The sequence below is a fragment of the Podarcis vaucheri genome (genome assembly GCF_965113315.1).
Source record: "Podarcis vaucheri genome assembly, chromosome: 7".
Taxonomy (NCBI): Eukaryota; Metazoa; Chordata; class Lepidosauria; order Squamata; family Lacertidae; genus Podarcis; species Podarcis vaucheri.
Window position 1 is genome coordinate 21879093 of NC_138765.1, and position 12069 is coordinate 21891161.

The window sequence follows — 12069 nt, forward strand, 5'->3', positions numbered from 1 at the left end:
GCCCAGTATACCTGAAGGAGCATCTCCACCCCCATCGTTCTGCCCAGACACCGGGGTCTTCTGGCAGTTCCTTCACTGTGAGATGTGAGGTTACAGTGAACCAGGCAGAGGGCCTTCTCGATGGTGGCGCCCGCCCTGTGGAACGCCCTCCCATCAGATGTCAAGGAAATAAACAACTCTCTGACTTTTAGAAGACATCTGAAAGCAGCCCTGTTTTTAATATGTGATGTTTTATTCTGTTTTTAATCTGTTGCAGCCACCCACAGTGGCTGGGGAAATATATTATTATTATTATTATTATTATTATTATTATTATTATTATTATTAATTTATTTATTTTATTCTTAAGCAGAGCTTCCAGCCTCAGTCAGATGCTGGAAGCACCGCTTGTCATTCCTGACGTTGCTGTTTCCTGTTATTATTATTATTATTATTATTATTATTATTATTATTATTATTATTATCATTATTATCATTATTATCATTATTATCATTATTATCATTATCATTATCATTATTAAAGATTTTCTTGTTTTACAGAAGTGTAATGTCCCTCATATTTTTCCATGTAACATTTTTACAAATCCATTTCATTTGTTGAGACATTAGGGGGAGGGGGGGAGATGGGGTGGAGGGAGGGAAGATGGGTGGGGGTGGGGTCGGGTGGCGATGTTTCTGTTATGCTTAATGTATGTAGGGTTTGGTGTCAGCGTTGCTTGTGCTGTTCACTTGTGTTCCTTTGGTGGTGAGAGAGGTTGGGGTTGGCCTAGGGTGTGGTTGTTTGTTTGTGATTGGCTGTGGTGATCTTTGTTTTTGTGTGTGAGTGGGGTGGGTGGGTGTTTGGTTTCCTGTTCAACTTGATCATTGGATTCCTTGACCTCTGGACTGTCTGACCATGCTGGGACTGCTGTTTGCCCAACCTGACTCTGGGTATTGACTCTGCCTCAGGCAAGTACACCTCCAAGACTCTCATGGCTGGCTGGCCTCCCACTCCCCTGAGCTCTGCTCCTTGTGTGCTCAGCACAGGACGATGACACACAACTTGAGTGTGTGCTGTAGCACTTGTGGGCTTCCCAGAGGCATCTGGCTGACCACTACGGCAACAGAATGATGGACTGTACATCTCTTTGGCCTGATCTATCAGTGCTCTTATGTTCTTAACACTGCTCAACTTGGCTTTTGTAAGCAGATTGTGGAAGGGTGTTTAGCCTCTGACACTGTCGGCCAGGGGTTTCCCACCTCAATTCCCTTCTGTTCATTCCAACAAGGGCTTGTCGAGGAGAAATTCCCAATAGATGGTGCCCCATCTGAGCTGCAGAGGGGAACATTGCTGAAACTTATTCAAGCACCAAGCTAGCTAGTTTAGGAAAACCCAGCATGAATCAGCTTGCTGCCCTCCACCAGTTCAGAGACCCTAAACTTTCAGGAGTTTGACGAGTCAAGAGAGGAGTGCTGGGTTTCTGTTTCTGTCATCGTTCCTCCTCCACCTTCCCAAATGTGAGGAACTGCAAAGCCCTTCGGTTGTTTATGGCTGCATCCTACCCCTCCATTTCCTCCCTCTTCTCTGAGTAATAAAGTGAGAGACCACCAGAATCACCCACAGCCCCTCGCTGTTCCCATTTCCTGTTCACGTCGCCCAGTGACACATCACTTCCCCTTGTTTTCAATGCATGCTATAATTACCGCTTCTATAAAATGCAACTTTTTAAAGTGAGGGCAAATCAGTCTGTCCAAGGCAGTTCATGTGGTGTAGACTAGAGTGGGGCTTTCTAGTGTGGCTCAGCCAAGGCCATAAAAATGGTGGGCATGAACAGTTGGGACAGCAAGTAAGCCTGGGAGAAGGTGCTTCTCAAACCTGGACTGTCCTTCAGGAGAATGAGGTGATTCTGATGAAGGGGACAAGTGATAGAAAGTACTGTACCCCTGGGTACCTGCCTATAACCTTGAAATTATTGTCTGTCGTACTGCTGCATGTGTAGGTCAGGCCTAAGTCAGGAAAGAACTCTGTTAACAGAGAACGGTGCCATGTCATATCTCAGAGGCATTGTTTGTTGTTGTTTAGTCATGTCCAACTCTTCATGACCCAATGGACCAGAGCATGGCAGGCACTCCTGTCTTCTACTGCCTCCCACAGTTTGATCAAACTCATGCTGGTAGCTTTGAGAACACTGTCCAACCATCTCTTCCTCTGTCGTCCCCTTCTTCTTGTGCCTTCAGTGCCTTTCTCAGAGACATATTAACCCTCCAAAACAGTATAAAATAATTGGTGCATCATTCTATCTTCTGAAAATATAAACAAACAAACTGTCCCATAATACATTTGTTAATCTTCAAGATGTCACAAGATGGTTATTTTTGGTGCAACAGACTAATGTGGCTACCCCACTCAAAATCCCACTGTTTGTGTCTAACAATTAGAAAATACAGGAACATTTAATGAAGCAGTTGTCAGCATCATGGGTTTATAGGCAACTTGAGAACAGAGATGGGGAAATCTGAGGTCCTTAAGATCTTGCTGGACTACAACGCCTATCAACCCCAGCCACTGGACACAATATAAGAAGACCTCTGTAGATAAGGTTCTCTGGTTCTTATCTGGTTCATCTGGTTCTCATACTGGCCAACCAGAGGCCAACTGGAAGCCTGAAAGCAGGTCCTGGGTGAAACAGCACCTTTCCCCACTTCTTTTCAGGGCCTTCCTCTTCCAACAAGCCTTTCATGCGCCTTAACTGCCCCAGTTTTGCCCTCACAGCTTCTGACTTGAAACCGGGCATCCTGATTTCAAGGCTTTGTTTCCCTCCCTCACAGCACTGCACTGGCAGCAAGTGAAATCACGGAAGCCACATGGGGCCTGACTCTCCAAAGTAGGTGGTTTGGATCTGATCCTCACCCATCCTGCCTCTCTGCCCCTCAAAACATGGCAGCCGGCTCCAAGCTTGGTGGTGCGGTCTGATGTTATTCACCAAGGTGCCACTGGGAGCCATAGGCAGAGAGACTGAGAGAGAGGCTTAAAGGGCCGCGGTGCAGATTGGAAACAGCAGCGGTGGTAGGTGAGTCTTCAGCAGCTTGCGGGATCGGGGAGAGGTCTAGGGTCCCACCCAGTAACATGTGAAGTAATGAAGGAGTGGCAGTAGCACCTTTGGGGATGTGCAGATTGGGCGCACATGTATCCCCCCTCCCATCCTGCTTTTTCCAGAACCAAAAATACCTTGCATTCCTCAGATGAAAATATCCCAACTTTCATCTGAAAAGTTTTGGAGGGTATGGCCTTCTAAGCAGAGACTGTGGCTAAATATTTTGCTGCTGCATGTGAAACTTGGGCCAGGGACTCGTTTTACAAACTTAGAATTTTGTTCTATACGCCTGGCATTTTGCATTACGATACAGTTATTAGCAATTCTGCCTTTACGTTTCTCTATCTCGTTTCGTTTGGTACTGTTCTGTATATCTGTGCAAAGTTCCTTTTTTGTGGAACAGTAGTCATTGACCATATTCAAGAGATGGGTTGCTTGGGCAGAGATCTTCTCCAGTCGGAATTGCGTTGAGACGTTTTTATCGTTTGTGTATTTGCTGCCCTGGCCCCCTTTGGGAGGAAGGGGTGGGCTGTAAATTTAATAAACAATCATAAATAAGTGTTCGAGAAAGGCACTGGACGGAGCTGGAATTTCTCTGTACACATCTGCCTAGGGGATTTTTACTTTAACTCCCTAGACCAAGGGCACTTTCACAGGAATATACTGAGAACAGCCAGCATTCCCAGCACCACATTCTCTCTCTCTCTCTCTCTCTCTCTCTCTCTCTCACACACACACACACACACACACACACTCCCTGGAATGATGCTCAGCCCAGGATACTGCAAATGGACGCCAGACCTGCCGCTGCTGCTGCCAGTGGCAAAAGGGCTGAGGGAAAAGAAGCCTTGTTGTCACAACTGCTAACAGCGAGCCTAGCCCCTGACTGAGCTGTTGGGGGAATTTATCTCCCCGCCCCGAATAAATTCTGTGAAATTCCCGCTGACCAACAGGGCTGAGAGTTTTGAGAAGCCGTTTGTGCCAGTGTTCACATAGTCCACCGGTTTCTCAGGAAAGGAGGAGAGCTGTTGGGGATTTGAATACATTTCTTAGAAAGTTCAGTGGAACAGAGTAGGGGTTCTGTGGTCAGGCTTGGTGAGCTGTCGTTACAGGTGGAGGCCTTATAATGAGTCAGACCCATTGGCCCATCGTATTGTGTACACTGACTGGCAGCGGCACTCCAGCACCCCCTGGAAACGCTGCCAGTTGAGCTTTCCAGGGCTCTACCAGTGAGCCACAGCTTTTTCCAAGTCAAATGTTACACGGCAGGTGGCATGTTCTCTGGGGCTGTTCCTCCATATTCACTGTGATTATGCAGAAAATTCACACAAATATCCACAAGGTGACACTGTGGAGCACCACTTGCCTCATTACAAATTTTTAATCTATTTATTTTCTGTTGATTTCAAGCTGCTGAGAGCATTTTCCAATTCTCCATCAATCCTAGAAATTTGCCTTTAGAATTTTTTTATTATTTTAAACAAAGAAGAACATTCCTGGGTCCTGAATGTGACACCTATAAAATACTCCATCTGCACTATGCACTTAAAGCAGCATCCTACCACATTAAGCAGCCATGGCTTCCCCCCGCCCAAGGATCCTGGGAACTGTAGTTTGTTAAGTGTGCTGAGAGTTGTTACGTGACCCCCCCTCCCTCACAGAGCTGCCGTTCTCGGAGTGGGTTTACAGTCAATCCCTCCTACCAGGTAACTCTGAAAACTTCAGCTCTGTGAGGGGAATACAGGGTATCCTAAAAACTCTCAGCAACCTTAATAAACTACAGTTCCCAGTTCTGCGGGGAGGGGCTTGTGGAGGGCCAGTGGGGAGACTGAGTGATAAATGTCCCTATTTTCATTTGAGGAATGTTGGAGGTTATGCAAGAAAAGGCTGTCCAGTGTCACTGCTGCTGTTTACATGAGCAGTAGAGCCTGTAGCCTCTTAGACATGAACCAGAGACACAGGGTACAGTGGAACCTTGGTTCTTGAACTTAATCTGTTCCAGAAGTCCGTTTGACTCCCGAAACCATTCGAAAACCAAGGTGCAGCTTCCGATTGGTTGCAGGAGCTTCCTGCACTCAAGCGGGAAGCCGTGTCTGACGCTCAGCTTCCGAAAAATGTTCGGAAACCAGAACACTTATGCCATGGGTAGGCAAACTAAGGCCCGGGGGCTGGATCCAGCCCAATCGCCTTCTAAATCTGGCCTATAGATGGTCCAGGAATCAGCGTGCTTTTACATTAGAATGTGTGCTTTTATTTAAAATGCATCTCTGGGTTAATTGTGGGGCATAGGAATTTGTTCATTATTATTTTTCAAAATATAATCCGCCCCCCCCCCAAGGTCTGAGGGACAGTGGACCGGCCCCCTGATGAAAAAGTTTGCTGACCCCTGACTTACGGCGTTTGAGAGCTGATATGTTTGTCAACTAAGCCGTTCGAGAAACAAGGTTCCACTGCACTGGATTAAGAAACGGTCAAATTAATATAGCGTTGCCTGTGGGTGATATAATGTCATCTCGGGAAAACCCAATACTATTGCAGTGTTGTGATTTTAATGTTATAGAAGCTTTTGGGCCTGTTTCTGAGTGTGATGAGAAGAAAAACAAAACAGAGGTTATTGCAATCAACCTTGATGCACAGGATAAACTACAGATCACGCAACCATATGAGTTAGTTACCAAAAAAGCAGTAAAGTGCCTTGGGGTTAAGCTGGTAGATGATGTCAATAAAATTGGGAAGATCAATTATGATCCTCTGGGATAGGCGGCGAAGTCTGATATAGATAGGCAGAGTAAGCTGCAGTTATCTTGGTTAGTGCAGGATTAATGCAATAAAGATGAGAATATTACAGAGATTTTTTATTTTTGTTTATTACATTAGCCCTGCTGGTTGTCTCGAGAGAGCTGAAAAGCTGGGAGAAAAGTCTTGAGAATTTTATTTGGCAAGATAAGCATCCTACAGCAGATAGTAACAGCATGCATACATCAAAACTGAAAGGAGGGCTCGCAGTCCTGATTCTAGCTAGATATTGCGAAGCAGCACAGCTATTACAGCTGAAGTTACGGATTTCCCAGAAGAAAGAGGAAGACCTGCATCAGTAAGATAGCTATTTATAGATTTTCCCCTCCAGCAAAACTAATGTGGGTATAAAGGAAGGATGGAGGGGAGGATCAGGGAGGGTGAAAAACCCCATAGTTCCTTAGAAATTATTAAAAAAGAGGGATAAGTATGAAACAAAACTGAGTTCTTACATTTCATCCATGACATGGTGATTTGGCATTGCAGCTTTATTAGGAGAAATCGGATTTCTCGGATTGGTTGAGAAATGGGATGTTGTGCTGTGGTGAGTTTATTCCAGATGGATGTCTATTAACAAGACATGAAATATCTTTAAGTCCAGGGAGGTTGCTACCATCCTGGCATCGATATTGTCAAATGATGGTTTTCTTAATGGAGTTGCTGCGGCCTAGGTTGTCCCCCAGGCTGAAGACAGCATGGAAGAAGAGTATCAAAGCTGATACAAAGGGATCTGTTTCAAGAAACTATTAGGTCTTGATGGATACAAGAGAGTGAAATAGTCTGTGGACTGAGATGGGAAAGAGAACCAGGAAGGAATATCAGAGAGCCATTCTGGAATGAAGTGTGGAACCAAGTAGATAACTTATCTTTATCAATTAAAATAACATGGTATCAGCTGCTATTGAAATGGTATCTAATGCCAGCAAGATGGAAAAGAATTTACAGAGCTGACAACTTTAAGTATCGGAAATGCCAGGCAGACTACACACAGCAATACACACGTGCAGTGAAAATGTCCGTCTGTAACAAATTATCGGAGAAAAACCCTGCAATGTGTTCCAGATATAATTGGCTTTTGTAACAGGGCCCGCAATATTGCTGATCCTGTTGATAAAAGACAAATACTTTCAGTTTCTATCTTAAGAACAGCTGCAGAAATTGTTTGGGCTGGGAAATGGATGGGCAGGACTGGTCCCTGAAATGTATTGAACTGGCAGCTATGGATAAACTGGCAGCATCTGTTTGGAAGAAGGAATTGTAGAAGGGGCAATCTTGAATGTACTGAGGGATGGAACTGTTCGGTGGTCTATTAGAATGAGCTATATGGAAAGGAAAGGCTGGGAATAGACTTGCTTACAATAAAATTTAGTACAGTAACAGTGTAATGCCACACTATCCTTGCATACTTGGAAATGCATCTTGTTGCTTTCCCGTGGGGCTGACTTCCATTTTAAGTGTGCATGGAATGTCAGCCATAACTAAACCGCAAACATATTAAGCTACTTGTTTTTAGGTTCTGGCAGTCATGTATTGATTTGGACAGAGATGACTTGGCTACTCCATCCTCTGGTAGATAACCTCCAAACTGGGCCTGGTTCAAGGTGCTCCAATTGGTCTTTAAGCTGTAAACATCTTTGACTCCAGATACCTGAAAGACTGCCTCCTTCTCCACAGACCTCCTCAAGTGTTAAGATCGGCAGAGGAGGCTCTCTGGGCAAATCACAGCATTCCCCCTTTTTAATACAGTGGTACCCCCCCTTTTTAATACAGTGGATGGGATGCGGGTGGCGCTGTGGGTAAAACCTCAGCGCCTAGGACTTGCCAATCGCATGGTCGGCGGTTCGAATCACTGCGGCGGGGTGCGCTCCCGTTGCTCGGTCCCAGCGCCTGCCAACCTAGCAGTTCGAAAGCACCCCCGGGTGCAAGTAGATAAATAGGGACCGCTTACTAGCGGGAAGGTAAACGGCATTTCCGTGTGCTGCGCTGGCTCGCCAGAGCAGCTTCGTCACGCTGGCCACGTGACCCGGAAGTGTCTGCGGACAGCGCTGGCTCCCGGCCTATAGAGTGAGATGAGCGCACAACCCTAGAGTCTGTCAAGACTGGCCCGTAGGGGCAGGAGTACCTTTACCTTTACCTTTACCTTTACCTTACCTCAGGTTAAGTACTTAATTCGTTCCGGAGGTCCGTACTTAACCTGAAACTGTTCTTAACCTGAAGCACCACTTTAGCTAATGGGGCCTCCTGCTGCCGCTGTGCCGCCGGAGACCGATTTCTGTTCTCATCCTGAAGCAAAGTTCTTAACCTGAAGCACTATTTCTGGGTTAGCGGAGTCTGTAACCTGAAGCGTATGTAACCTGAAGTGTATGTAACCTGAGGTACCACTGTAATAATGATGATGATGATGATGATGATAGTGGAGATGACTTGGCCAGGAGGCTTGGTGAGGCTATTGCCTTGGGTGGCAAATTCGGGACAGCTGGGAGGGGCAACAGATTGGGCCTGCAAGGAGCATGCCGCTTGCCATCTCCTGCATTTTCCTCCTCCTGTTTCGCTGCCAACTTCTCTGCTGCCACCCCTGCCTCCTCCTCCTCCTCCTCCTCCAGGGATGATAACAGTGACTCTGCCACTGCCTCCAGACCTCTTTTTCGGCCTCCTTTTTTTCTCAGAAGGTGGCAGGTAAGTGGGAGGGAGGGCAGCAGTGGCGGGGGAACCATCAATGTTGGAGGCAGTGGCATAATTTTCCCTCCAGTGGCAAATGTGCTGGACCAGCCTTGGATCAAATCTATGCTTCTAGGTGTCATAAGAAAGCTGCAGAGACAGTGCAGGATAGTGCACACCCCAGAAATTATCTCTTTCACCTTCTGCCTTCTGGAAGAAGGTACAGGGTTATAAAGACTAGGACTAGCCGCCTGAGAAACAGTTTCTATCCAAATGCAATTTTGGTTTTAAACGCAGTATAAGTTAGTCTCTATGGGAGTATATTGTATTTAATTATGGTGTTTTTAGGGGGGCTAACCAGGCTGGGATAGAAGAAGAGAAGAAGAAGAGTTTGGATTTGATATCCCGCCTTTCACTCCCTTTAAGGAGTCTCAAAGCGGCTAACATTCTCCTTTCCCTTCCTCCCCCACAACAAACACTCTGTGAGGTGAGTGGGGCTGAGAGACTTCACAGAAGTGTGACTGGCCCAAGGTCACCCAGCAGCTGCATGTGGAGGAGCGGAGACGCGAACCCGGTTCCCCAGATTACGAGACTACCGCTCTTAACCACTACACCACACTGGGATAACAGGCTTGTTGGTTTTTGAACGTCTGATGTAGATTTTTTTCAATTTCTTTGTTCTGTATGGGAGACAATGACAGTAAAGATTATTGTATTGTATTGTATTGTATTGTATTGTATTGTATTGTATTGTATTGTATTGTATTGTATCATATCGTATTGTATCGTATCGTATCGTATCAGAAGCATTGTTCCACTTAACAAATATTAAAATGAACTATTGTGCATATATATATATATATATATATGCAGGTTTTGGTGTCTTCGGGTGTCTTCCCGTGTAAGAGTCGGGGTGTCTGTGCGACGTTTCGACGAGGTCTCACTCGTCATCTTCAGGCTGGTGCTTTCGGCTTCTTGTTACTGGAACAGAGCTCTGTTCCAGTAACAAGAAGCCGAAAGCACCAGCCTGAAGATGACGAGTGAGACCTCGTCGAAACGTCGCACAGACACCCCGACTCTTACACGGGAAGACACCCGAAGACACCAAAACCTGCATTCCTGTACCCGTGAAAATCTACGAAAGCATATATATATATATATATATATATATATATATATATATTCTAAATAAAATTATATGAAACCAGAATGAATAAAAACAAAGTGAAGATTCAGAACCTCCCTTGCAAAACACAGCATTCTTTCTTAAAGATTTTTTTTGCCTTCAGCCTCCCCTCCACAATATTTCTGGCTCTGTGGGCACACTGCATGCTCCCCTTTTTAAAAAGTGTGTTATTTCTAGACAGGTGGGAAGGAGGCGTGGTTCTCTTGAAAGGGGCTGTGAACCACTTCCTCTCGCTAGTATAAACTGAAGCTTTGCTTCCTCTTCATGAGCTCAAAAGTTCCTTTGTGAGACGGCTGCCTTGTGTCAGAAGCAGCAGAGGAAGGTGGCGGAGGAAGGGAAAGGGTCTGGTGCCCCACAAGGGCTGGAGATGGGTCTGAGACTACAGAAAGGTAAGTGGCAGATTCCTAAAGAAGCCTTGGGTTTTGGGGGGAGGGTGTAATCGGTTTGTTGACTGTTTTGGGGTGTAATCAGTCCCCTTTAGATGTAAAATAATTGCTTCAGCTTTTTTCCAGACAAGGCTTCTTATTAACAGCTGCAAGGCAGGCAATTCAACAGGTGACACTTTTCCTTAGGATGGGCTAAAAAGTTTCATTAGTTGAATTTCTGCCTGCTTTTGCCGGTGTTAAAGAGCACAGAAGCCGACTTTCACCGTAAAAACTTGCTAAAGGAAGAGCTAAACCAATGGTAATCTGGCAATCTGGCATCTGTCCATGGGATTATGTCAATGCAAATAAACAGAAGCTAAATATGGCATAAGCTTTTCTCCAGCTCTGGGATAGACCTTGTTTTTCTACTAAAAACACAGCCGTAAACATTTTTGCCTTCCCTACGTGTGGTCCTGAGAGTGGCTATTTCAAGCTTATTATTTTTGCTCCTGACGTGTTAGGACTACTGGATGCACCTAAATATTTGTATCAGCACTATTGCTTACCTGCAATACTTGCACTCAGATATCCATAAATAAACATTTGGGGGTGGGGTGGGGGAGAGAGTGCCAGCACAGAAGCCCTGCCAGAAAGGAAAGATTAGCAATCCTCACTGGCAAGCTTTCTTAAAAGATGGATTTGGTATACTGCAACATTTAACAATTAGAAGTGGACTCTCTCTCCAAGAGAAGATCATTGTGGGCTTTTCGATTAGAGCTATACTGCCTTGAGCTCAGTGCAGTATTTATGTCCATGCTGTGCTGGAGTTGCCCTCTTGGCATGCTAAGGGTATGGCTACATTTTGCAATTAGAGATGCAATGGGGGGTATACATGGCATGGAAATAAAGGGACGTGGGAAACTGACTCAGCCACCCTAAGAAATGCTTATTCAGAGGTTCCAGACCCCGGTAAGAGCATTTGAGGTCACAGGCCTACTCTGCTGGAGGGTGAAGTCGCTGTTCGAAGTAACAAGAGCTAGGAAACAAAAGTGATGGCGTTCTTCAGAGGTGCCATCTACTTTCCACCCGTCACGTTTTCATGTGACTCAGCTAGGGTGCCACACACTCTGGTGGTCGCTAAACAGTGATTGCCTGGTCCTGTCAATCTGGTTCCTCACTGCATGAAGGGACATGCAGTGGTGATTCACTGACATGCAGGCACTCTAATGTCCCCCTCCTTTGCAGCCGTGTCTGTTATGGGTCACATCCACACCATACATTCAAAGCACATGACTCCACCCCCCCCCCAAAAAAAAGAATCATTGGATCTGTTGTTTATTCCCCAGAGAGCTAAAATCCCCTGCACCCTTCAGAAACTACAATTCCCATGATTCTTTGGAGGAGGGAGTTGTGTACTTGAAATACAGTGGTACCTCAGGTTAAGTACTTAATTCGTTCTGGAGGTCCGTTCTTAACCTGAAACTGTTCTTAACCTGAAGCACCACTTTAGCTAATGGGGCCTCCTGCTGCCGCCGCGCTGCCGGAACACGATTTCTGTTCTCATCCTGAAGCAAAGTTCTTAACCTGAAGCACTATTTCTGGTTTAGCGGAGTCTGTAACCTGAAGCGTATGTAACCTGAAGCGTATGTAACCCGAGGTACCACTGTATACAGTGTGGAGGTGACCCAGTGTCCTTTGTCCCCACCCAAAGGAGCAGCTTGACTTTGGGAAATCACTGCTCTAAAATGACACATTTATAGTTAGATCAGGAGACTGATCTACACTCTTACATGTCACCATGCAAGGGTAAAGGTAAAGGTAAAGGGACCCCTGACAGTTAGGTACAGTCGTGGCTGACTCTGGAGTTGCGGCGCTCATCTCGTTTATTGGCCAAGGGAGCCGGCTTACAGCTTCCGGGTCATGTGGCCAGCATGACTAAGCCACTTCTGGCGAACCAGAGCAGTGCACAGAAACGCCGTTTACCTTCCCG

General features: G+C 45.8%; 1 protein-coding gene across 1 annotated transcript in view; it reads left to right on the top strand.

Moving 5' to 3' along the window:
• Positions 1-8289: 8289 nt before the first annotated feature.
• The window catches only part of NFKBID (NFKB inhibitor delta), a gene marked incomplete at its 5' end in the record, with an annotated part of 32720 nt that continues 28940 nt past the window's right edge, over positions 8290-12069 (top strand). The window contains 3 exons of the mRNA XM_082232483.1: positions 8290-8310; positions 8537-8546; positions 9984-10103. Coding sequence (XP_082088609.1) covers positions 8290-8310; positions 8537-8546; positions 9984-10103 — 151 coding nt within the window. The remainder of the gene's footprint in view (positions 8311-8536; positions 8547-9983; positions 10104-12069) is intronic.